The 26,227-nt window shown below is 45.8% G+C and overlaps 1 protein-coding gene across 1 annotated transcript; it reads left to right on the top strand.

Annotated features, from left to right (window-relative positions):
* The first annotated feature begins 5,398 nt into the window (after positions 1-5,398).
* LOC144890772 (uncharacterized) lies at positions 5,399-7,569 on the top strand. Its single transcript, XM_078772598.1, has 2 exons — positions 5,399-5,850; positions 5,934-7,569. The coding sequence occupies exons 1-2, from the start codon at positions 5,399-5,401 to the stop codon at positions 7,567-7,569; spliced, it is 2,088 nt and encodes a 695-aa protein (XP_078628724.1).
* Positions 7,570-26,227: the final 18,658 nt, after the last annotated feature.

The following is a 26,227-nucleotide window of genomic DNA, read 5'->3' as shown; positions in this document are numbered from 1 at the left end:
TGGACATGCTGCTTCTGCTGTCTCAACAATGGATGGAGGTCCTCAATGCCAAACAGGAAATCAGAGCTGTCTCCCTTGACATATCAAGGGCCTTTGATACGGTCTGGCACCCAGCTCTGCTCACCAAACTCTCCTCCTATGGTATCCATGGAAATCTCCATGCATGGCTTGCGGACTTCCTCTCTGGTCGTAGTCAACGTGTGGCCCTGAATGGATTTCTCTCATCTCCCCTTCCTGTTCAGGCTGGAGTTCCCCAAGGAAGTGTGCTGGGCCCTGTGCTTTTTCTGGTCTTTATCAATGATCTCTCTGACTCTCTGGAAAATCCTCTCTATCTCTTTGCTGATGACTCCACTCTCTGCCGCTCCATTCCTCTTCCCTCAGATCGGCAGTCTGCAGCCTCCTCACTCTCTGAAGACCTGGACAAAATCACAGACTGGTCAAACAAGTGGAACATGTCTTTCAATCATGCCAAATCTCACTCTCTTACTATGTCTCTCCGAAAAGATCGACTGGACAACCCTCCCATCTACTTTCTCCACAATCCTCTCCAAGAAGTTCTGTCACTCAAGCTTTTGGGTCTCACTATCTGCCATGATCTTTCTTGGGAAAACCACATTTCCAAGCTGGCCTCCAAAGCCAGTCGCCGACTGGGCATCCTCCGTCGTGCGAAGTCCTTCCTCGGCACACCTGAGCTCCTCACCACATACAAGGCTTTCATCCGCAGCTCAATGGAATACTGTTCTCCCCTATGGGCTGGTGCTCCTGCCTCACACCTGGCTCGGCTTCACGCTGTTGAATCCAAAGCTTTCAAAATCATTGGAATCTCCCGCGATGAAGCTATCTCTGAGGGCCTTTCACTCACTCACCGCAGGCAGGTAGGTGGCCTTTCTGTCTTCTACCGACTCCTCTCCGGCCTTGCTCCCCCAGCTCTCTCTGTGCTCTGTCCCCCAAATATTCCTACAGGTCGCACAAGATCTGCCAGCAACCCTCTGATGGTTAAACTGCCGAAATCTCGGCTCTCTGCTCACCTTCACTCTTTCATTCCTCTTTTCTCCCGCCTGTGGAACAAACTCCCACACTCCCTTCAATCCCTCTCCTCCCTCCAGGTCTTTAAAACAGCTGTTCACCACCATCTCTTATCTTCCCCCATCCATAACCTTGATCTTTTCTACCCCCACTAATTCACCCCAGATCCACCTTGTTTGAAATTCCAACTTATTTCCTGGAAATCCTGGCAGTGTCCATATGTTTATACCTCTCCCACCCCCCCCCCCCCCCTTCACATGCCTCCCCCCCTTCACATGCCTCCCCCCCTTCACATGCTTCCCCCCCAAAGCCCTCTCCCTCCCACAGATCTCTCGATGTCTCCATGTCTCTCGGTCCCTGCTCTCAAATGTTGTGTTTGTGTCCTTCCCCCTCTCTCCCCATCTTGTCTACCGCTCCCGATGTTATTTGTTTTATGTGTCTGTTTGTCTTTCTGTGTGATTAATGTTCGCTCTTTCACGAGCCTCGATCTTGTATACAAAAAAAAAAAAAAAAAAAAAAAAAAAATCTCTTATCTTCCCCCATCCAAAACCTTGATCTTTTCTATGCCCGCTAATTCACCCCAGATCCACCTTGTTTGAAATTCCAACTTCTTTCCTGGAAGTCCTGGCAGTGTCCATATGTTTTATACCTCTCCCACCGCCCCCTTCCCATGCCCCCCCCCCCCCCAAAGCCCTCGCCCTCTCTCAGATCTCTCGATGTCTCCATGTCTCTCGGTCCCTGCTCTGAAATGTTGTGTTTGTGTCCTTCGCCCTCTCTCCCCATCTTGTCTACCGCTCCCGATGTTATATGTTTTATGTGTCGGTTTGTCTTTCTGTGTGATTAATGTTCGCTCTTTCACGAGCCTCGATCTTGTATACAAAAAAAAAAAAAAAAAAAAAGCCAACTAGTCTCTTTTCTAACATTGTGGAGCGTATGTAAGTTTTTATAACTTTGAGCTTTGACAAACTACGTTCACCGCTTGCCACTGATACTGGAAGTGTGAGAAGGATCCTTAAAGCAACGGAAACATTCGGCACATTATCCAGGAGTTTTTGTTGTAGTATGAAGAGAAGTACTTCTTGTGGCACCATAGACTTTGGAAGTCTTCGAGCTATTGCTACAAGTTCAGTAATGCGCCCCTCTGATGTCTGCGCGCTAGGCGGCTGCCTAGTTGGCCTAATGGTAGCGCCGGCCCTGGTTGTGGATTACTGACAAAGTGAGTGACTGAATGAGTGAATGAAGATAACAGAGCACAGCAAATTTATCAGAAGGGACCTAACGAGGGAGCTGAGACTGCGCAAGCAAGGAGAATGAGGGTGACAACCATCTGGGAGTTGTCCGAATGAGCTTGTGCATGTGCAGATGAGGGTACTGTGTCAGATCCAACCTATTCATACCACTCTGATACCCATCCTCCAATTACAACATACAAGGAAGGGATATAAATTGATATTGTGCCTGTGAAGGCCCTGTCACCAAATAATACGATGACTTGTGTATCTATAACTTGAGGCTGATTAGTGCAAGTGTGTCATAAGGTTTGAGTCCTTTATCAAAATCAGTACTTTAATTAGCCTGTCCGATGCACAGCAGGAGACGGGGTATTGTAATCAATCAGTTTTGTCTGTCTGTGTCTGTGTCTGTCCGGGCCATAACTTTTTATCATTTGAGCTTTTCTCATCAAATTTTCACCAAACCTTTGTTATGATAATACAAAGAAGGCAAATTAATAATTTTCTCAAAAGGTCATAGGTCAGCATCACCTAACATCATCAATTTTCATCCAATTGACCTGCAATTTCAATTCACCATTTCAGTTTTGTTATCAAATTTTCAACAAAGCATTATTATGATAATATGGAGAAGACGAATTAATAATTTTGTCAAAAGGTCCAAGGTCAGCGTCACATAACATCGTTAATTTTCATCCGATTGCCATGAAATTTTAGGAATTTGCATATTGGGTCACTGAGTGGGTTCACAAATCAAAAGCAACAAGCGGATTGTTTGTTTTTTTTAGATCAAAAGGTCAAAGGGCAAGGTTGCGTAAAATTACCAATTTTCACTCGTTTGACCTGAAATTTCAGGAATTTGCATATCGAGTCACTGAATTGATTCACTAATCAAAAGGTAGGTGTCGATTGTTTGTTTGTTTTTAGATCAAAAGGTCAAAGGTTGCATAAAATCATAAATTTTGTTCAATTGACCTCAAATTTTAAGAATTTTCATATTGGGTCACAGAATTGGTTCACCAAACAAAAGCTCGAAGTTGATTTATTTTTAGATCTAAAGCTCAAAGGTTAAGGCTGCATAAAATCATGAATTTTCATTTTGCATTTTCTTTAAAACTGTTTTCGTTATCTTGAGCTTATGGAAGAAGAAGAAGAAGACGAAGTCGACTTAATACAAACGGATGCAGACGGTTTGCATTATAACATGCTTTCTAGTTTTATGATGTTTTAAAAATGTTTTTGCACTTTACCAAAACATGTCACAGATAAGTTGAACGATGCAAGACCATCTATATATATAAAGTAGTAAAGTATGTTTGTGTCCTCTTATAACTCGAGAACTACTCATCGCAGAGCAAAACCAAAGGCATATTCGGAATCAGTACGTCTCAGAGCAACTACAGCACACCTTAAATTTTAAAAAACCTTTCGGGTTTTAAAATTATGACGTCATCAGCATATTTCGTAACGTTAATTTTTCAACTTCATCCGATTGACATGGAATCAACGGCATGTGACAGAGTGAAAAATACATGCTACATTTATTTGACGACAATGACTTCCGACTTCCGGGTTCGGAATTATGACGTCATAAAGGCGTAACGTTAATTATTCAACTTCATCCGATTGACATGGGACTAATGCCATTTCACAGAGAATAAAAAATAAATGCTACATTCAATTGACGACAATGACTTCCGACTTCCACGCAGTTTCTGATCGATTTTTCTGATTCTCGATTCTCTGATTTTACATGCTGCAGTTTCTCAATGAAATTTCACTTCATGATTTTCTATTTTCCTCTTTTTCATGAGGATTTTCGAGTTTCTGCTTTTAGATGACCCAAGCCTAATTCCACGCAGTTTCTGATCAAAATCTCCAAAATGCCCGGAAAAAGGAAGAGCTGCATTGGTCCGAAAACAGCTTCAGCTAAGCGAAAACAGACTGAGAGACAACAGGAGATCGAAGAGGAGCGATCAACCGGGCTCAATGAACAGGCTCATCGGCAACAACAACAGCGAGTAAATGAGACACAAGATAGGCGATCGACCAGGCTTAATGAACAGGCTCATCGGCAACAACAACAGCGAGTAAATGAGACACAAGATGAGCGATCAACCAGGCTTAATGAACAGGCTCATTGGCAACAACAGCGAGTAAATGAGACACAAGATGAGCGATCGACCAGGCTTAATGAACAGGCTCATCGGAAACAACAACAGCGAGTAAATGAGACACAAGATGAGCGATCGACCAGGCTTAATGAAAAGGCACTTCGGCAACAACAACTGCGAGTAAATGAGACTGAGGAAGAGTGTGATGCAAGACACGAGGCAAACCGTCACCGCACTGCAGAAGCACGAGCTCGGGCCCGGACACCAAAGAATAAAAGGGAGGCATTCACGTATGACCCGGCTGACCCAACAACTCACGCAGACATCGGCCAAATGGACCAAGTCTGCACTCACTGCTCTGCTTACAAGTTCGAAGGAGAGACCAAAGGTGTGTGCTGCAACAATGGGAAAGTCATCCTTGAGCCTTTCCCTGCCCTTCCTCCCTTCCTGAAGGAACTTCTCTCTGGCGAAGGTCTCCTCAGCAAGCACTTCCTTGACAACATTCAAACTTATAATGGCAGTTTTGTGATGACGAGCTTCGGGCATAAGGAAGTTGAAGTACAGGGCTGGAACCCGAGCTTCCGTATCCAAGGTCAAGTGTTCCACCGCATTGGCAGCTTGCTCCCACCTGAAGAAGGTCAGCCAAAGTTCTTACAGGTCTACTTCCTCGACTCGCATGCCAAAGAGCTGACTGCCAGGAACCACAGCGGCCTCAAACCACACATCATTGAAATGCTCACAAAGTGGTTCTACGAGAATAACCATCTGGTCCATGAGCTGAAGACTGCAAGAGATATGCTTGCAGAAGGAGATAACTCGGAAGAGCGCCAGATAATCATCCGCGAAAACAAGTGACCCACATGGTGAGCATGCACACCGCTACAACGCCCAGTCTGCACCAGAAGTCGCCATCTTAATGTACAATGAGCCAACAGAACCCAGAAATATTGTCCTTAAACAAGCGACCCACATGGTGAGCATGCACACCGCTACAACGCCCAGTCTGCACCAGAAGTCGCCATCTTAATGTACAATGAGCCAACAGAACCCAGAAATATTGTCCTTAAACTTCGCGATGGGGCACTCAAAGGGATAAGTGAGCTGCATGCATCTTATGATGCACTACAGTACCCCATAGTGTTCCCATATGGAACGGATGGCTACACTATCCACCTGGTGGCCAGGACTGCTACTGGAAAAGATGGCCAAAAACTCACACAGCTGCAGTACTACAGCTACCACATCATGGTGAAAGAGGGAAATCACATACTGCAGATGCGACGACTCTTTCAGCAGTTTCTGGTAGATGTATATTCTAAAATCGAGGCAGAGCGACTGGGCTTTATCCGCCGGGAGCAAAAGACCTTACTCGCTGATAACTACGGCAACCTCCGTGACAGTCTCATGGCCAGCGATGGTGACCCTCGCAACGTTGGGCAAAGGGTGGTCCTTCCAGCGACGTACACAGGTGGGCCGAGGTGGATGCACGAGAGGCAGAGTGATGCCATGGCCTATGTGCGTTGCATGGGGAGGCCGGACTTCTTTATAACCTCCGTGACAGTCTCATGGCCAGCGATGGTGACCCTCGCAACGTTGGGCAAAGGGTGGTCCTTCCAGCGACGTACACAGGTGGGCCGAGGTGGATGCACGAGAGGCAGAGTGATGCCATGGCCTATGTGCGTTGCATGGGGAGGCCGGACTTCTTTATAACAATGACAACAAATCCCAAATGGGTCGAGGTCCAGCAAAACCTCTTGCCAGGACAAGAAGCTCATGATCGGCCAGACACCATTGCCCGTGTCTTTCGACAAAAGCACACGAAGCTCATGGAGCTACTAAAGAAGAGAGCTTTTGGGACGATGAGAGCCTTCCTGTACACCATTGAGTACCAGAAGCATGGTCTTCCTCATGCCCACATCTTCATATGTGTCGCTCCAGAGGACAAAGTCAAGCCCGAAAAAATTGATATGGTCATCAGTGCTGAGATTCCCGACAAGGAACAAGATCCTGAGCTGCACATGATGGTTATGGCACATATGATCCATGGTCCATGCGGAAACCTCAACCAGAACAGCCCTTGCATGAAGGGCCGAAAGTGTTCAAAAGATTTCCCAAAGCCATTCCTCCAGAGCACTGAGCAAGGAAATGACAGCTACCCCAAATACCGACATCTGAAGCCAGAAGATTGTGGTTACACTGGGGAGATCAAGATGCGCCAGCAGGGAAAACGGGTGGTGCAGGTAGTCACCAATCAGTGGGTGGTACCCTACAACCCGTTCCTCCTCTGCCAATTCAACTGCCACATCAACTTTGAGATATGCTCGAGCATCAAGTATATCACAAAGTATGTCACCAAGGGGACCGATCAGGCAGTGTTTGAACTGCAGCGAGCCAATGAGGAGGCCGGAAATCGTCAAGTGGATGAGGTAGCTAAGTTCCAGAATGCACGTTACGTTGGGAGCAGCGAGGCAGTCTGGAGGATCCTAGAGCACCCAATTTCCGAGCATTTCCCTCCAGTCATTGGCCTAGCTGTCCACCTCGAGAATGGCCAGCGAGTCTACTTCAATATGGACAATGCCATACAGAGGGCAGAGCGACCACCACCAGCCACTACGCTGACTGCCTTCTTCGACCTCTGCAATCCTGACGATTTTGCCAAGATGCTCAAATACCACGAGGTGCCCGAGTACTACACGTGGGACAAGACGCACAAGAGGTGGACCCGCCGCAAGCAGGGAGAAGTGGTGGTCGAAGGACCACATGCAATACGGAAGACTCCGGCAATTGGCCGCATCTACAGCATCAGTCCGAGACAGGGAGACTGTTACTACATTCGACTTCTTCTGACTGAAGTATGTGGCCCATCCTCTTTCGCTGCTCTAAGGACAGTGGATGGTCAAGAGTTGTCCTTCCGTGAAGCCTGTCTCGCATTGGGACTCCTGGAAAACGACCAGCACCTCCACCTTGCTATGGATGAGGCAAGCATCAGCCAGTCTGCACCAAACCTCCGGAGTCTCATGGCAGTCATCCTTACTGCATGTTTTCCTAGCAATCCACGCACACTATGGGATAAGTTCCATGAAATCCTTTCTGAAGACTACCTATTCCAGCACCGTCACAATGTTGACAATCCCGCTGATGACTACAACGAGCACATCTACAACCTTGCGCTTTGCTCTCTCTCGAAGACAAGGTGATCATAATGGGCGGTCGTCATCTCAGTTCGTATGACCTACCTACCCCAGAGAGGGGCACATAATATAGGCTTGAGAGAGAATACTTCAGGGAAGTCGACTACAACCAAGAGCAGTTGGCTGTCCAAGCTGATGATCTCCAACAGCAAATGACAGATGACCAGCGTCAGGTCTACAATGCAGTCCTTGAACTGGTGCAGCAAGGTAACATCAACAATGGCAACAAGAGCAGCAACATCATCTTTCTAGATGCACCAGGAGGCACAGGAAAGAGCTTCGCCATCAACACGATTCTGAAGAAAATTCGCTCACGAGGCAAGATTGCTCTTGCTACTGCATCCAGTGGAATTGCCGAAACACTGCTCCAGGGAGGACGAACGCTGCACAGCACCTTCAAGATCCCACTCGACACGCACTTCAAAGAGCAGCCAACATGCAGCATCAAGCGTGGAACAGCATTGGCCAAGGTCATTAAGGATGCTGCTGTCATCATTGTGGATGAGGCCCCGATGACTCAAGTCAGCCTATGAAGCTGTAGACCGCACACTACAGGACATCACAGGAGTAAAGACACTTATAGGAGGAATTCCCACACTACTCTGCGGAGACTTCCGACAGATCCTCCCAGTGGTCAAGAGTGGTACCAGATCCAACATTGTCAACGCCAGCCTGAAGACGTCCCACCTGTGGCGCCATGTGACTGTCAAACACCTGACCACCAACATGCGATCTCACCTGTCTGGCGATGAAGGGGCCACTGACTTTTCTAAGCTACTCCTGGAAATTGGCAATGGACTGATACCATTTTCGGCCGAACCAGACACGATCGAGATTCCTCCTGAAATAGGCAAGGTCGTCTCCACAATGGAGGAGCTGAAGGCTGAAGTCCACCCTTGCTTGACCACAAATGGAGTCCGGTCCGAATGGCTGGCTGAGCGTGCAATTCTTTCTCCGCTGAACACCAATGTCAACCAGATCAACAACTGGCTCATGGGAGAGTTTCCCGGCGATGAGAGGATCTACAAGTCTGTGGATAGTGCCATCTGTGACGAGGAGGCAGTCACTTACCCTGTTGAGCTTCTCAATTCTCTCGAGCTGTCAGGAATGCCACCACACCTCCTCAAGTTGAAACTCGGTGTGCCCATCATGATCCTGCGAAACATGGAACCACCCAAGACCACCAATGGTACACGCTGCATCATAACTCGCCTACATGCCAATGTCATCGAGGCCACCATCTCCTGTGGACCATACAAAGAAGAAGTCGTCCTTCTGCCGAGGATCCCGCTCATTCCGTCAGACTCTGAGCTGCCGTTCCAGTTTCGGAGATTCCAGTTTCCCTGCAAGCCATGCTTTGCGATGACCATCAACAAGGCTCAAGGTCAGACGTACAAGACAATAGGGGTCGACCTCTCTGTCCCCTGCTTCTCACACGGTCAGCTGTATGTGGCTGCCTCTCGGACCGGCAGTGCAGTAAAACTCACCATCCTGGCACCCAACAATCAGACACGCAATGTGGTTTACCCCGAGGCACTCTAGGGCACATATGGCGAACGCTTTAAGTTGTGACTATATTTTTTGTATAAGGCACATATTGGACTAGATGCTCTTTCATAGTTTGTAAAAAACGTTATTTTGGAAAACTTTTTAATCAAAACAGGCGAATCTCCAGAATCGGTGCTTCTAGGCCGACTATCTTCCCATCCATTCGAAAGAGATTAATGCTGTTTAGTGTTTATATTTAATATAAATTATAGAATATATTTTATACAAAATGTATGTACAAAAGTTTTTTTTATGTTTTAGGTCTGTTTGGCTGAAAAATTTCTGATATCAATACCCCCAATCTTAGGCATTGCCGGATATAGTCAGAGCATTCACCTTTGATGAATGAATTTTAAGAATTCTTTCAATTTGCACCCGTCGTAGACGGGTATCCTTGCTAGTTATTCATACGACTGCTTCCATATCCTCAAGTCTCTCTCACGAATTCCTATCAATTACTTGTAGATTATCAGGTTTCTCCTTCAGTTGCTTCTTTAATCACTTTTTCTTTTGTTTATGTTGATTGACCTTTGAATTCATGAAACCGTTTTTTGGGCTGTTTTGAGCTCCCCATGCTGTTTTTATTGAACATAAACTGAAAGTGAGCAATTTGATCGTGTCAGGAGTGATCATTCACATTGATAAGTGCTTTTGTCCTGCAAAAGAGAATATTACAGGGTGGACTTGGACATTGACTGATGTCTGCCTTTCCACTTTGCCGTGACGCTGCTTATGTTGAAAGCAATTTGACTGCTGATAATGCTTAACTTTTTGTTCGAAACTTGTAGAAGACTTCACTGCACTGAAGATAAATGACATTTCCTGGGAGTAGGGACTTCTCTGTCATTCGTAATTGTCAAAAGGTCTGAATTTTGGAGGAAGGTTGGGGGAGAGGTGTGGTGTGGGGTTGCTCTGAGTTGATAGCTCAAGTGCATATATCATATTTCACTATTGTAACCAGATTTTTGAGTTGCAATTGGCAAAAAGATAATCAGGGAGAAACTTTACCCCATTAACGAGCACTTTTTGTAATTGTAAGGGTGGTGAGATATTTATATCATACAGTCTACAATATGCGGGTTTGCGGGTGTCCTCTGATACCTCAGGGGGATGGATGCCCCTGCCTTGCATAATCCCAGGTCGCCTGTGGGCAAGGTGTAGTACCTGTCAATCCCCCTTACCAGGGTAACGATCCGCAGCCACGCGGTTAAATGGCAGATGGCTCTGCACATCTGGTGGATGAGAGTCCAGTCGACTCAAACAGCATGGGCGGAAGAAGGTGAATTCCCCAACGACCAGCAGTTTCTGTCTTCTACCGACTCCTCTCCGGCCTTGCCCCCCCCTCCCCCAGCTCTCTCTGTGCTCTGTCCCCCAAATACTCCTACAAGTCGTACAAGATCTGCCTGCAACCCTCTTATGGTTAAACTGCCAAAATCAAGACTCTCTGCTCACCTTCACTCTTTCATTCCTCTTTACTCCGGCCTCTGGAACAAACTCCTCCACTCCCTTCAATCCCACTCCTCCCTCCAGGTCTTTAAAACAACTGTTCACCACCTTCTCTTATCTTCCCCCATCCAAAACCTTGATCTTTTCTACCCCCGCAAAATTCACCCCAGATACACCTTTTCGAAATTCCAACTTCTTTCCTGGAAGTCCTTGCAGTGTCCATATGTTTTATACCTCTCCCACCTCCCCCCAAGCCCTCCCCCTCCCACATTTCTCCCGACGTCCCTGCTCTCAAATGTTGTGTTTGTGTCCTTCCCCCTCTCTCCCCATCTTGTCTACCTCTCCCCTTATTTTGTGTTTTATGTGTCGATTTCACTTTATGTGTGATTAATGTTAGCTCTTTCACGAGCCTCGATCTTGTATACCAAAAAAAAAAAAAAAAGCGACGGAGAGGAGTGGCGACACCCCCCTCCCCCTCTCTCTCCCTGCACCCCCCCCCCCCCCCCCCGTCTGTACCACACACTTACCCGTGTGTACCAGCCATAGAAAGGCAATATGATGACACACACCATCATTGCCCGAGGAGACTCGACATCATCATTACAATAGTGCACACCAAATGCACCTAGTGAATGTATGCATAAGGTATATGACAGAACTTTCTAGAAAACGATGGAAATGAATGTCGAAGAACAATGGATGCCCTTGGGATTTTTCCCCGGTGGTGCAAGAAGCATCACTACAGCTTTTGGTTGCTCTGTTTTGAAATCATGTTTTCACCCTTGCTACAAAACAGCTTCTGGGGAAACACGCACACAACTTAATGTATTAACGCTGAAGTGTGACAAGCTCTTAACCCAAAACAAAAAGCAGTAACTTCTGCTGATGTGATCAAAAGTTAGTCCCAATGTAAATCTTTCACGTGAGACTGCATAAAATTGAACAATTTATTTGTGAGTGTCCTCCCACCTTCTCCCTACATGCATTATATTTACTAGGGCATGCCCGTACTATATATATATCTAAAATTATATCCCCCCCCCCTCTATTTACATGAAATGGTTTGGTCCATGAAATGTTTTGGTCCATTCGCAACGCCAAAGCGAACGGCGAACGCTTTACATGAAATGGTTTGGTCCATGAAATGTTTTGGTCCATTCGCAACGCCAAAGCGAACGGCGAACGCTTTACATGAAATGGTTTGGTTCATGAAATGTTTTGGTCCATTCGCAACGCCAAAGCGAACGGCGAACGGCTTGCGAGTACAGTGACAATCCCCCCCCCCCCCTCTATTTACATGAAATGGTTTTAATTAGTTTTAAAACATAGTTTAACGCCAACATATGGCATGACCGTACCCGTACTATCCGTAATGGCGCACGCTCTCACAGGAGCTCCGGAAGGTCGCATATCGCAGGAAAGCGAAAGAATCGCAAATTAGTTTTAATTAGTTTTAAAACATCGTTTAACGCCAACATAGCGCCAACATAGTTTGCCGACGGGAAATAAATGAATACGCTCTCAAATGTGCCATCCGAGGCAGAGTCTGTTCGCCACGTTCGGCACACGTGATAGCTCGCTGCTCTCTGATTGGTTGAATCGTTTTTTGGACATAGCTCGGTAACTACTTCTGCGATTAATTTAAAACCTTGAAAAGGCACATCCTCGGGTCCCCTACAAGGACTGAAGCTTTGTATTTTGGAGTGAAAAAAATTGCATAAAATGAAGAGATCACATTCTAAAATGCTCTCAACTGTAACAAACTAGATGAAGAGACGGCATGAATTTGTGAGACATTTCACAAACACAACAGAAGGGAAGATGGAGAGAAAAAGAGAGATCTAAAGAACTCTTTCAACTTACTTGACTCCTTGTTTAAACTAACTAGATAGTTAGGTGGGCACCATCATCAAAGTTTCATCCTAAAAATACAGGAACCCCTCTGAACAGTGAGACCACAATCGTAGTTATGTCAGAAAGGGTTGGGGGGGAGAGAGAGAGACAGAGACAGAGACAGAGAGATACAGAGAGATACAGAGAGAGAGAAGGGGGTCGGATTGGAGAGGGGGGATAGAGGGAATAAAAAGCAGAAAGAGTGGAATGTAATGAATTGGATGTAATGTAATGGAGATGCCTCACCATAATAAACTATCATTTCGAAAGAGATTTGAAGAATTACTTCAGCTTACTGACGGCCTGATTCAAAGGCGACCGAGATCATCCTCTGAGCACCATTCATCATCGAGGTTTGAATCTCTCAATCCCAGAACTGCCCCAAACAGCCGGCCCGCAACCTTGGTTTTGTCCAAAGTGCACCCAATGAGGAAGAAAGGGGACAGGTAGTGAAAGAGAGAGAGGTAGAGAGGTAGCGGTAGAGAGGTAGAGGTAGAGAGGTAGCGAGGTAGATAGGTAGAGGTAGCGAGGTAGAGAGGTAGAGGGAGAGAGGTAGAGGGGTAGTGAGGTAGCGAGGTGTAGAGGTAGAGAGGTAGAGAGAGAGGTAGAGGTAGACAGGTAGAGACAGAGAGGTAGAGAAAGAGAGGTAGAGACAGAGAGGTAGAGACAGAGAGGTAGAGACAGAGAGGTAGAGACAGAGAGGGAGAGAGAGAGAGAGAGAGAGAGAGACAGAGAGGTAGAGAAGAGGGGGGGGGGGGAGGGGGAGGGGAGAGAAAGAAAATGAGAGCGTTTACACAATATAGCCTTAAAACTTTTCATTATGCTCAATATGCAATACCGGATGTTAGAATGAACATCAGATGGTAAATTAACTTGCATCTCCATAATGAATTTGACAGGTGTCAGAGACACGAGTATATCTTAACGTGCTCACAAACGGCACACTGGAGGAATCTTGGTGAAGACAGGCCTGAAATTTTTGTAGTGTTAGCAGGTGAGCATGGGGACTTTTATCACACAAAAGAAGGCAGACAAAGTTGGGAAAGGTTTGTTCTGCAGCCACTAAGGCGAGACAGCAATTTCGAACCGTTTGCTTTTAGTCTGCATCATCGCCTGACCTTAAAATGGTTCCCAGGACAACTGGAAAATGGCTACTGTGGTGCTCGTGCCAGTTTTAAAGGAGATGTAATTTAACTTCGTGCACACCATGGTAAAAGGGCAGAAGTAAGAGTTAATTTGGACATGCGCTTTTCCACCATTGACCAGTTGAAGAGTTTGAGGTATCTTTTTCCCTCTGTCAGTTACTTTTAAAATGTCCGAATTAATCAATAATGGAGTTGACGGAATCACTTGTGGTTATAATAATTTGAAAAAAAAAAAAACTTGGATGGCATAGATGCTCGAGTCAGGATTGAAGGAAGATGCATCAACAACCTAAGGCATGCTGATAATACTACTGTGTTGGCACAAAGTAAGGAAGACTCAATGAAACTGCTGTAAACAGTGAAGAAAGTGAAAAGCTGGTCTTTATTTAAACGAAAAAGACCAAATCTGAAGACGTTGATATTCTCAGTTGACAAGATTTTGGTCTGTTTTGCCTCCACATTCTCGACTCACTTCAATCTTGGAACCCAGGAAGATGAAACTTTCCACCCAATCGTCTCCAACTCTGAACATGTTCAACTTCGCAGTTGACAAGATTTTAGAGATTATCGTGTGGAAATTTTCTTCTTCCTGGGTTCTATTTCTAAGCTTGAAGTGAGTAGAGAATGTAGAGGACAAATTAATAGATGGTTAGCTTGGGGAGAACAGAAATATCAGGATTGACAATCATTTTGAATAGTAGGGTCAATATACGAAAAAAACTCACCTAACCCCAAAAAAATTGATACAAAAGGTTTTTCAATGGATTCTGGTACCATTGGGCATGCTAAATAACATACAAAAAATCTAGTAACATCTGACTTCCGGAAAGGGGTCATTTTCAAGATGGCGTCCAAGATGGCTGCCAGGAGCTTAAAATGGCCATATCTCAATTATTATTCAACCTAGAAAGGTGGTTTTGGTGTCTAACCCTAGGTTTTAGGGCCCAAGGAATCCAATTGAATCAATAAAATTACCATCAGTTAATTATTTATTGACAAGTCCAAGATGGCATCCCAAGGTGACATCCTGATCCACTAAAATGGCTCTGTCGAATAGTAGTCAACCTAGAGAGATTTTTTCAGTGTGTATACCTAGGTTTAAGGCACCCAGGAAATCATCAAAATTACTTAAATAAGCACAAAGTAATCAGGTAATCCAGTGAGCCAGGTTTACCAGCCCATTAGGCATTTGTTGTCTTATACAGTTAGTCGCTATTCATCGTCATCCTCCGACTCCTCTGGAAGAAACTTGTAATGTGGATTGTCACATTCTTCAAGTTGGCACGGTCCACAGGCAGTAGTACATGGTAGTCCATATCGTCTACAAGAGCAGCGGAGTGTCTTGCAGGCAGTGGAGCAGTTACAATGAATGACCTTCAAGAGACTGTCTGGAGCAGCGTTCATTCTTGACATAAGTGGGAGAAACTGATTATCCTGCAGGCTCCACCCCCATTTCATGGCATCCATACCCTCTTCTTTTCCCATCCACACCATGATCTGGTAGTACGCTCTACGACAGTGAAGTTTGGTAGCAGATTCAGTTGGGGGCAGACGTCCGGGTGTTACAAAAGACGAAGCAGAGACAACCTTCTTGCTTAAGGTGTTATATCGCATTGTTGCAAGGGAATCTTTGCACTTGCCACCAAAGAGGATAGCCATTACTCGGCATCCAAGGTCATCGATCACCTCTGTGGTCTGGTTTGGGATGGTGAATGTGTTGGCACAAGACCGAAGGACGGGGTCTCCTTTTACATGCTTCTGGAAAGCAGTCTTTTTGCCAACACCAAAAATCCGAGAAGTCGTGTCACAACCAGTCATGGCATAGATGAATATCAACTGAGAACACGTCATGTCCGAGGATTTATTTTCGACAGTTGATGTCATACACTTTAAAACTGCCATCAGCTTTGGACTTGTCTGATCTGAAATAACCTTTGTCTGTAATGATCACTGAATACTGTGGACTGGAGTCACAGGTGGCAGTGGTGTAGACACATTACACTCTTATCTCCAATCTGAAACACACACTTGGTTCATTAGCTGGTGAGTCGGAGGATGACGATGAATAGCGACTAACTGTATTTAAGACAACAAATGCCTCATGGGCTGGTAAACCTGGCTTACTGGATTACCTGATTACTTTGTGCTTATTTAAGTAATTTTGATGATTTCCTGGGTGCCTTAAACCTAGGTATACACACTGAAAAAATCTCTCTAGGTTGACTACTATTCGACAGAGCCATTTTAGTGGATCAGGATGTCACCTTGGGATGCCATCTTGGACTTGTCAATAAATAATTAACTGATGGTAATTTTATTGATTCAATTGGATTCCTTGGGCCCTAAAACCCAGGGTTAGACACCAAAACCACCTTTCTAGGTTGAATAATAATTGAGATATGGCCATTTTAAGCTCCCAGCAGCCATCTTGGACGCCATCTTGAAAATGACCCCTTTCCGGAAGTCAGATGTTACTAGATTTTTAGTATGTTATCTATCTATAATTCCAGTAATCTCTGTGTGTATGTATGTACTAGGGCATGCCCGTACTATATATATATCTAAAATTATATCCCTCCCCTCTATTTACATGAAATGGTTTGGTCCAAAGCGAACGGCTTGCGGAGTTTGGTAAAGAAATCGCCATAACGTGCACAAACGCGCAGGAAAGCGAAAGAATCGCAAAGTAGTTTTAATTAGTTTTAAAACATAGTTTAACGCCAACATAGTTTGCCAACGTGAAATAAATGAATACGCTCTCAAATGTGCCGTCCGAGGCAGAGTCTGTTCGCCACGTTCGGCAGACGTGATAGCTCGCTGCTCTCTGATTGGTTGAATCGTTTTTTGGACATAGCTCGCTAACTACTTGTCCGATTAATATGAAACCTTGAAAAGGCACATCCTCGGGTCCCCAGCAATATACCTGGCAAGTTTAAAGTATATCGGACCCGTGGTTGTCGAGAATCAGCGGTCACAGACATACATACATACATACATACATACATACATACATACATACATACATACACACAGAGATTACTGGAATTATAGATAGATGTATGTATGTATGTATGTATGTATGTATGTCTGTGACCGCTGTTTCTCGACAACCACGGGTTCGATATACTTGAAACTTGCCAGGTATATTGCTGGGGACCCGAGGATGTGCCTTTTCAAGGTTTCATATTAATCGGACAAGTAGTTACCGAGCTATGTCCAAAAAACGATTCAACCAATCAGAGAGCAGCGAGCTATCACGTGTGCCGAACGTGCCGAACAGACTCTGCCTCGGACGGCACATTTGAGAGCGTATTCATTTATTTCACGTTGGCAAACTATGTTGCCGCTATGTTGGCGTTAAACTATGTTTTAAAACTAATTAAAACTAATTTGCGATTCTTTCGCTTTCCTGCGCGTTTGTGCACGTTATGGCGATTTCTTTACCAAACTCCGCAAGCCGTTCGCTTTGGACCAAACCATTTCATGTAAATAGAGGGGGGGGATTGTCACCGTACTCGCAAGCCGTTCGCTTTGGACCAAACCATTTCATGTAAATAGAGGGGGGGGATTGTCACCGTACTCGCAAGCCGTTCGCTTTGGACCAAACCATTTCATGTAAATAGAGGGGGGGGATATAATTTTAGATATATATATAGTACGGGCATGCCCTAGTTTAGCATTCCCAATGGTACCAGAACCAATTGAAAAACCTTTTGTATCAATTTTTTGGGGGTTCAACCATATATTGACCCCTCTAGAAAGACAAAGATGTGATAAAACAAATCAAGAGGAGGCTGGTGAATGCTCTTGTATTTCCAAATGCAATATAGTTATAGATAAATATACAGTGCCGAAAGAAAGTCTACACTCCCTTTCAAAACTTTGACATTTTGTTGTCTTATAGCCTGGAAATAAATTGCATGAAATCAGACTTTTCCACATTTATTTACATATCGTAAACCACAACTTCGAAGTGGAAAATAAATTCTACAACTTTAAATTAAATTAAGAATACATAAATTTAATTTTATGGAGATTAATTAAAAATACAAAACTAGATAATCTTAGTTGGATAAGTGTCCACCCCCTGAGTTAATACCTGATGGAAGCACCTTTGACAGCAATTGCAGCTGTAAGTCTGTTGGGATAGGTCTCTACTAACTTTGCACACCTTGATTGGGCAATATTTGCCCATTCTTCTGTACAAAACTGTTCAAGCTCGGTCAAGTTGCATGGGGAGTGTTGATGGACAGCAATCTTCAAGTCATGCCACAGATTTTCGATTGGATTTAAGTCAGTGCTCTGACTGGGCCACTTCAGAACATTTATCTTTTTGTTCCTCAGCCACTCCAATGTAGCGTATCTCCCGTGTGCTTCGGGTCGATGTCATGCTGAAAGGCGAACTTCCATCCCAATTTCAGCTTTCTTGCAGAGGGCAGCAGGTTTTGCTCTAGGATTTCCCTGTATTTTGCTCCATCCATCTTCCCTTCTATCCTGACAAATGTCACAGTCCCTGCAGATGAGAAACATCCCCATAACATAATTCCACCACCACCATGCTTCACAGTAGGGATGGTGTTCTTTGGGTGATGTGCTGTGTTGGGTTTGTGCCAAACATAACATTTTCTCATTTAGGCCAAAAGGTTCCATCTTGGTTTCATCAGACCACAAAACTTTTTGCCACATGGTTTCAGAATCTCCGGAGTGGTTTTTTGCATACCTCAAACGAGACTCCACAAACAAGGTGTTTTTTTTTTTTACCATCGCCACCAAAGGTGGATGGAGGTTATGTTTTCACCCCTGTCTGTCTGTCTGTTTGTTTGCTTGTCTGTGCACAAGATATCTCAAAAAGTTGTGGACGGATTCGGACGAAATTTGGCAGAGATGTAGCGTATGTGACATGGACGAAATGATTATATTTTGGTGAAGATCTGGATTCTGATCCGGCTACTAGAATGTTTTAAGTCATTCTTCACCATTGGGAGATAGGGCCAAAAACGATACATAGTAGGATATCTCAAAAAAATTGTGGACGGATTTGGACGAAACTTGGTGGGCAGGTTGAGTGTGTGGCAAGGACGATCCGATTCGATTTTGGTGAAGATCTGAATATGGATTCGGATATGATAATTATTTAATTTTTTAAGTGATTCTTCACCATTGGGAGATAGAGCCAAAAACAAAATACAGCAAAATATCTCAAAAAGTTGTGGACGGATGATTTTGATTAAATGCGATTCTGTATTGTGATTTTCTGGTCTACTCTGGGATACAAACCGTAAACTGTTCACCTGGCGGAGGTATGCTCTCTACTTAGTACCGTTCTAGTTGTGAAATGGCTTCCTTCTTGCCACCCTACCGTACAGGCCAGACATGTGGAGTGCTTGGGTTATTGTTTTCACTGCACACAGTGACCAGTCTTTGCCATAAAGGCCTTTGCCATATATATTATATATATATTGTTACGGTTCTCTACGCCGCCCTTCTTCCCCTTACCAAGGGGGGATTAATCCCCTTGTCTTTGTTGGGCTTGGCGGAACCGAGACTTGAGACGTCCCTTCCGGACAAACGCGGAGTAGGCTTTCGGGACCACTTCTCGCTCGTACCTAATTCCCCACGCTGCCCTGGGAGCGAGGAAACAAGCCTCACACGAACCACATGTGGTTTGTGTATGCCGAGCGGATTGCATACACGTGGTCCGCGCAGTTACCTAGAGGTTGGAACCCAATTAGAGCGGTTGTGCTCGTGCCACACTTAGTCAAATGAGGAAACCACAGGAACGATCGAATCAGGAAGAAAGGAAGAACAAAGGGTTTAATTATTCCCACACGTATATACAATGTTCAGGGACGCAGAGACACAGAGTAGCCTTAAACAGTCTTAACTTATACCCAGACAACGGGCCCGGCTCACACTCACACAGGGAATTGCAGATGGGTAGCTGATCCCCAACGCGTCCACGTGGTTGTCCAGAGACTGCCTCCGTCCGGCTCTCCACGGCCCCGGCACGTCCCGCGAAGATGGTGGCAGGCGAAGGCAGGGACTCGTAGCGCGTCTCCCGAACAAGGCAGATGATGGGGCGGAATGGCAAAGGGCGGATTTTAGCGCTGCTGGCGATTACTCAGCCGTTCTCACTCATGCGTCTCAAATGCGCTGTATTCCGTTCAAGCGCATCTGGCTGCGCCCGCGTACATGTACAGTTCTCACACGCGGCCAACTCCTCTTTCCATACACTCCGAGCTGGTTAGCGTGCGCGTTCTTGTGCAAGTTCTTTATAACGATCCTCTTCCGCGCTAGTCCTGTGTTCAACAGCTTTCACCGCTCATCAAGTCCTGTTTGCCGCAAGTCCATTGCATTGGTGTTCCCGCGCTAGTCCTGTCGAGGGCTTTTGCGCAGCGGGTTTTATAGCTACGCTCCACGAACCTTCTGGAACTCACTCAAACCTTCTCACCGCGCTCTGTGACGCAACGCCACCATCACCACCTCCGAGCTCTGATTGGCGGCTCGTGCTTACCGTCAGCGCTTCTGCCGCTCCGCCCTCGACTCCGCCCTGGTCCTCCTAGCTTGCCTCGTGTTAACTCGCCCAATCATGTCTTGCGCAAAAAGAGAGATTGAGGCTGGGGTAGCTGGAAAGTCGGTGGCAATAGGGCCTATTTTCCTGACTCTACTCAACGCAGACTAACAATGGAAAGGAACTAAGCTCACAAATACTAAGACATAACTATACTTTCGCGAGGCTACATGTTGCTTGTGTGACTAACTATGGGGGACAAACTTTAACCTTTATTAGACTCACTTTACAAACTCAAAACCGCAACACTGCCCCCCCCCCTCCCTCGTCAGACTCGTCCCCGAGTCGAACCTACAAAAACTGGAACGACCGGTTTTGAGAAGGATTTGGGACTAACTTTTAATTACGTCTGACACTTAGATGTGGTTCCCCCTAACATTTATTCTAACCCGTGTATGCGACAGTTTTAAAACACTAAATATGTCCCACCTACTGCGTTGAGTAGCTAACTGACAGACTCACGCCCACAATTAACCGAATTGCGGAATGGTTTTCAAACTAAACATAAAGCCGGTGGGCAGCATTTTTATATACGAGCACAAAACCTAACCTTATTTACAGTTCTATGACCCAGGACCTGTCCTTTTTTGAAAGAAGATTGGAGGGGAAAGAAAAACACAGCAAAGCACAAATACACATTTCAATTCACATTTCACAATTCATATTTGCTGCTGGTGTCTGGCATCTTCTTCTTGCTTCCTGCATCTTCTGTGTGCATAAAACTTACAGTTCTTCTTTCCTAGCACACCAATAATAAAAATGTACAAAACACGTGTTCGTTTTATGTCTTTGCCATGCAGGGCCAATCTTATGTGGTCCGACTCCATGACATTAATGTCACTCAAAACAAGTGGTCCAAAGATGCAAGGTGAGTTTGCAGCAAAGTGCTGCACAGCAAAGTGCAAGGCCACAAAACCTGTGGTCCATAATGTGTAATGTGGTAATGTGCAGCAAAGTGTCTGTGGCAGCAGGGTGCTGCACAGGTGCAGCAAAGTTATAACAACTGAAAAAGGGATATGTCCGCAAAGTGCTGTGCCGTTCAGCTGCACAGGTGTAGCAAAGTGCAGCAGGGGTGCTGCACAGGTGTAGCAAGGTGTAGCTGCACAGTTCCACCTCCAAAATGGTCCTGGGGTGGGAGGAGAGACACAGCACCACCAGCAAAGCGGAAAGGGCACAGAGGTATATCAAAACACAAGGTAATGCAATACGAGGGGCACGGAAGAGCGAGCAGAGCAGGCTCGTCCCTAGCCGTCCGTACCCCCCAATGTCAGCTCACACTACCCTTGCCCTTCCCTGTATTTACAAATTTGTATCCGTCTCTACGTCCTGTCTCCCATATCCCCCTCTATTCCAAATTCGTCTCCCAATCCCTCCCTCTAAGGAAGGAATGGAACAAACACAATGTCCCATTACGTCATGATGCGTCTTACACTTACTCAAATCGTTCACTTGGTCCTGGTGTGGAGCTTCGTTCTCCTTGGTGAATGGATGTCGATGGCGCGCGAAGGGAATTCCTCTTCCTAACTACTCTAATGACATTAACTCTTTTAAACTACCCGGGGTCATACCCTGCCAATCGGCCGCTTTAAAGTATGTGGTTCTAAAAACCGAATTCCCCATTGACCACTCTGCGGTGCCCATTAATTTGGGTCTCACTCCCCAATTTTTCACACTGTGCTCTTGCACAATTTCGGGGCTGGGTCATGTGGCTCCACTAGCAGGTCTAACTACCTGCGCACCTCCGCCACTGAAGTCGCCACCCGAGCTTACCTGCTCCTGCGACTACCTAACTGGGGAAGGCCCCTCCTGGTTCTTTACCCCTCTGATGCCCTCCTTGGCATTGGGCTACCCGGGTCCTTCCCTTGGATCCTCAGGCCCCACTGAACAACTCACACTATGCTGACTGGCTCCCAGAGCCTAACCTCTCATGCGGCCTCACCTGGCCGACAGACTACAAGTGGCGGAGTGCTCCAATAACCATACGTACCAATTAAACCACACGCCCAGCCATGTCACTGACTCAATGACTCATGCACCCAACTCATGCACTACTTGCCACTTCCCGCACCATAGGTGTCAATATCCAACAATTTACCTGAGCCCTCTACCTGGCTTTAAACTACCCTCCCCGGGTATTCATGAATGGGTCCATCTCCCCCCATTCACTCCTTCGCACCATGCATTCCACACCTTTTATTTCACACCAAGCATTCCACACTATTTATTCGCACACCAATTATTTCACACACCATTCGTCTTGCACACCTTTTGTGCTCTCATACCAAATCTCTTGCACACCTTTTGTGCATTCACACCTTTTTCCACGCACACCTCAAACACAGTTGCTTTTATCTCAACACAATTCCTCATACACACAGCATCATCTACCGAGCTGCTTTTCCCCTAATACTCGTGCTTCCCCGTCATCCCATTACACTAAGCACTCCCTTCGTCATTAACAACCAGCTAAACTCTCTACGTCCCCACTACAGTACAAAAGTCACTACTTAAATCTCTTGTCTCCTATTGTCATCTAATTTCCCTATCAATTAACCGAGCCCGCCCTCGGCTAGCTTCGGTGCCCCATGGAGGTAACCATCGCTGGTCCCCCATGTGCATGTCACTGCCATCTCCCTAATATAATGCTCATGAGCCCAAAGTGAGGAATGGTAAAACTACCATTCCTCCACGCTGGGTACCATTTCCCAACACTATTGCTATTCGTCCACTATACTCGAGCCTCTCCAAGTGGAAATACATCGTCATGGCTCGACCTCGAAAGGCCGAGCGATCCGTGCGGGTGGTTGGTCTACTGTTGGTTGGGTCCGTCCGGCATTTTCGATCTAGGGGAGGAGGCATGGATGGGCCGAGGTTCAGGGCCACATCCCTACGTGGTGCCTCGCGGTCCCACGCACGATGGCCCAACCGCCCACGGTCGGAGCATCGCAACCCGCCAGCGGGCACGGCTCCGAACTCTCCTATCTCGGCCTTGAACCTTGCCGATTGCCTTTCCTGCCAAGGCGCGGCACCGACCACACAGGACGGGGCCCGGCACAAATCGTGCATGGCGGTCCTTGTGAGACCGCCGCGGCACCGATCCCCGCTGCAAACAACTCACCGAGGGCTCACGTCGGCTATCCGTTGCGCTAAACGCTACCCTGGTCTGCGTCAATGCTTGAGCCGCGTTCTCACCACATGCGACCCATTCCACACTCGCACACCGAGGTGCCCCCATACACTCCCTGCATTCTGTTACAGCACGCTCTTGTGCACACTCTTCCCTTACACACTCAGGTGCACACCACCCAGGTGCACTCACGCCATTCGCACACTCCATTATCACACACCCTCACGCACAACCTGGCGCACTCATACCACTCACACACTCTGTTACACAATCGGCCATCGCACACTCTGTAACACACTCTCCTGTTACACACTCGTGCTCCGGTGCACACTTCTCTCGCACACGCGCACCAGTCACCCTCGTACACCGAACAATGGACCTTCCACGACCGCCCGGGTTTTGTCTCGATCCCAAGCTCGCTAAAAACCTTTTCCCGCCAAACACATTCCCGCTCACCTTAGGGACCATCTTCTCCGGCAGCACCACCTGCAAACTTTTCATTGAGTTAGCAAGACTTTGTACATATTCCATCACTTCCTCCCGTGATTCACTTTCTATCTCTGCCGTCTCTTCGGCCCCAATTGTTTCTATTTGAATTATTTCTTTTTCTACCTCGACGACCGCCGGCGCCAATAAAATTTTCTTTTCCAATTCGGCGACTGTCGGCTTTTTTACACCCCGTGTCGCGATCTCTATAGCCCCCGTCAATTTGGCTGCTCTCTGCTCTACCTCGCTCTCCACGCGTTCCTCACATCGCTTCACCCCGTTGCGTACCACCGCGACCTTCCCGCTCGACCTGCGCCTCATGTCCTCCCCTATTCTTTTTATCGTGGTGTTTATTTGCTCCTGAAATCCATCCCAGTTGTACCTTGCTTCGTTCCTCATTTTTTCCATGTCAATCCCCCGGGTAACCATCATTGCATCCAATCCCTTACTGTCACCCTCCAGAGATGCACTGAAATGCACCATAAAAAGGCCCCAGTCCATTGGCACTGCGGGCCCGGCTATCGCTGTCACGTACGGGAGGCCGCCATTTTCTTTCCCAGCTGCCGCACCCTTTTCAGCTTCCACTACTACCAACTGTCCCTCTCGGCCCTGGGTCATTATATGTGTATGTATATATATATATATATATATATATATATATATATATATATATATATATATATATATATATATATGTATGTAAATAAAAACCTTGTGACTGGTGAACTGCAATAATAGTGAGCATGTATGTGGTTTATATTTTCCATCAGGTACGTCAAATTATTCCACTGGAACTTGTACATGATTAATCATTGTTCAGCACTGACTCAATGGACCTTCATTATGTGCACCCAATGTTATAACCTGAAACTTTATTACGTTTTAGTCCTTGATAAAAAATGCAGGATTTATAGGAAAGCCAAGGAAGGCTGTTGTTGTTTAGACTCGTGTTGATCCAAAAGGACTATATATTGGGCAATATATTGTGCTGTTCCAGGAAAAGCATGGCTCCTTAGAATATCCATTTTTAGTTTGAACCAATTTGCACTGGTAATAGTAATAGTGCTCTGCGAAATTTGTTTTTGGAACTTGATGAAAACTAATTCACCAGAAATTAAAGTACTTTTCTCATTGTTACACCTGAATATGGAGAATATAAGCTTGAAGCGATTTTAATGCTTTTATTAACTCCATTAAAATATTGGGTGATGAACAGGCGCAGGTGTGTGAGTTGCTATCTCCTTGAGTCAGGCCTGGCCATCTTGCAGGGTCTTAATTCCACCCACGCGTATCCGGCAATGATTATACACCCTTTGTTGTATTCAAATTTCACATCATATCGCTCTCTTGCCTTAGGGCAGTGGTTTTCCACAGAACTGTGAACAAATGCCAGTTATTGTTCACTTGGTTCTTTTCGAAGTTGCTTATATTCTAGCTCGTCTTGTCAACAAACCCAAATCCAACCAGAGAGGACACACAACTACAATACTCTGCTCCAGTCTGTTTGTTTGTCCGTTCATGGGTGGGGCTCTCCCATTGAGAGAGGGGCTACATCCGTTATGGGAGGGGCTTCAAAAACAAATCTCCACCATTTTGTTTGCTCCACATGCCTGAGGCTCCATCGGCCTCTGGTGTCCTTTTTAAGATTGAATCAACGTGTCTTCGATCATGACAACTTACTTTTTGAAGAAACAAAGGTACATTTTGATTAAAACTCATGCAAAGGAAACAAGGTAATGCTTGTTTCTGTTGGAGCGATCGCAGCAGCGGTCTATTATACACCCCCCAAAGAAGATGAGTTTCATGATGCAAAGGAAATAAATAAAGCAAGAGGGGAATTATCCAAGAGATATTTTTAGTTCTTATTTCAGAAGTTATGTGTACGTACACTTTAAAGAAGTTTAGTTAAAATATTTAAGTTAAAATTTTGTAAAACTATGTGCAGCATGTAACTAAACATGTCCAAAAGTCATACACGTCTATCCCGGTGGGTTTCCCATGGGTGCCCCACTGGTATATATATATATATATATATAATATATATATATATATATATATATATATATATATATATATACGGTATATATATATATATATATATATATATATATATTGTTGCGGATCTGCCGCCGGCCTTCTCCCCTTACCAATGGGGGATTAGTCCCCTTGTCTTTGACTGGCCTGGCGCGACCCGGGACCTATGACGTCCCTTCCAGACAGCGCAAAATAGGTATTAGGACCAAATTCGCTATTACCTAAATACTTGCGCTGCCCTGGAAGCGAGGAGACAAGCCCCGCACGAACCACGTGTGTTGGTGAGACGCCGAGCGGTTGCGTACACGTGATTCGCGCTATTATGATGGTGGAACCCGATTCAAGCGATTTCCATTCGTACCACGCTTAGTCAATGGCGAAATCACAAAGGCGATCAAATTGGAAAGAAAGAAT

The sequence above is a fragment of the Myxine glutinosa genome, chromosome 2 (genome assembly GCF_964187855.1).
Source record: "Myxine glutinosa chromosome 2, kmMyxGlut1.1, whole genome shotgun sequence".
NCBI classification, from domain to species: Eukaryota; Metazoa; Chordata; class Myxini; order Myxiniformes; family Myxinidae; genus Myxine; species Myxine glutinosa.
This window is presented reverse-complemented; position numbering and strand designations above follow the sequence as displayed.

What these genes read in the sequence shown, in the direction of transcription:
- LOC144890772 (XM_078772598.1), top strand. Translation starts at nt 5,399, where the DNA reads ATGTACAATGAGCCAACAGAACCCAGAAATATTGTCCTTAAACTTCGC. An exon ending in ACGTACACAGGTGGGCCGAG is followed by an intron (nt 5,851 to 5,933) that starts GTGGATGCACGA and finishes CCTCCGTGACAG; the next exon opens with TCTCATGGCCAGCGATGGTG.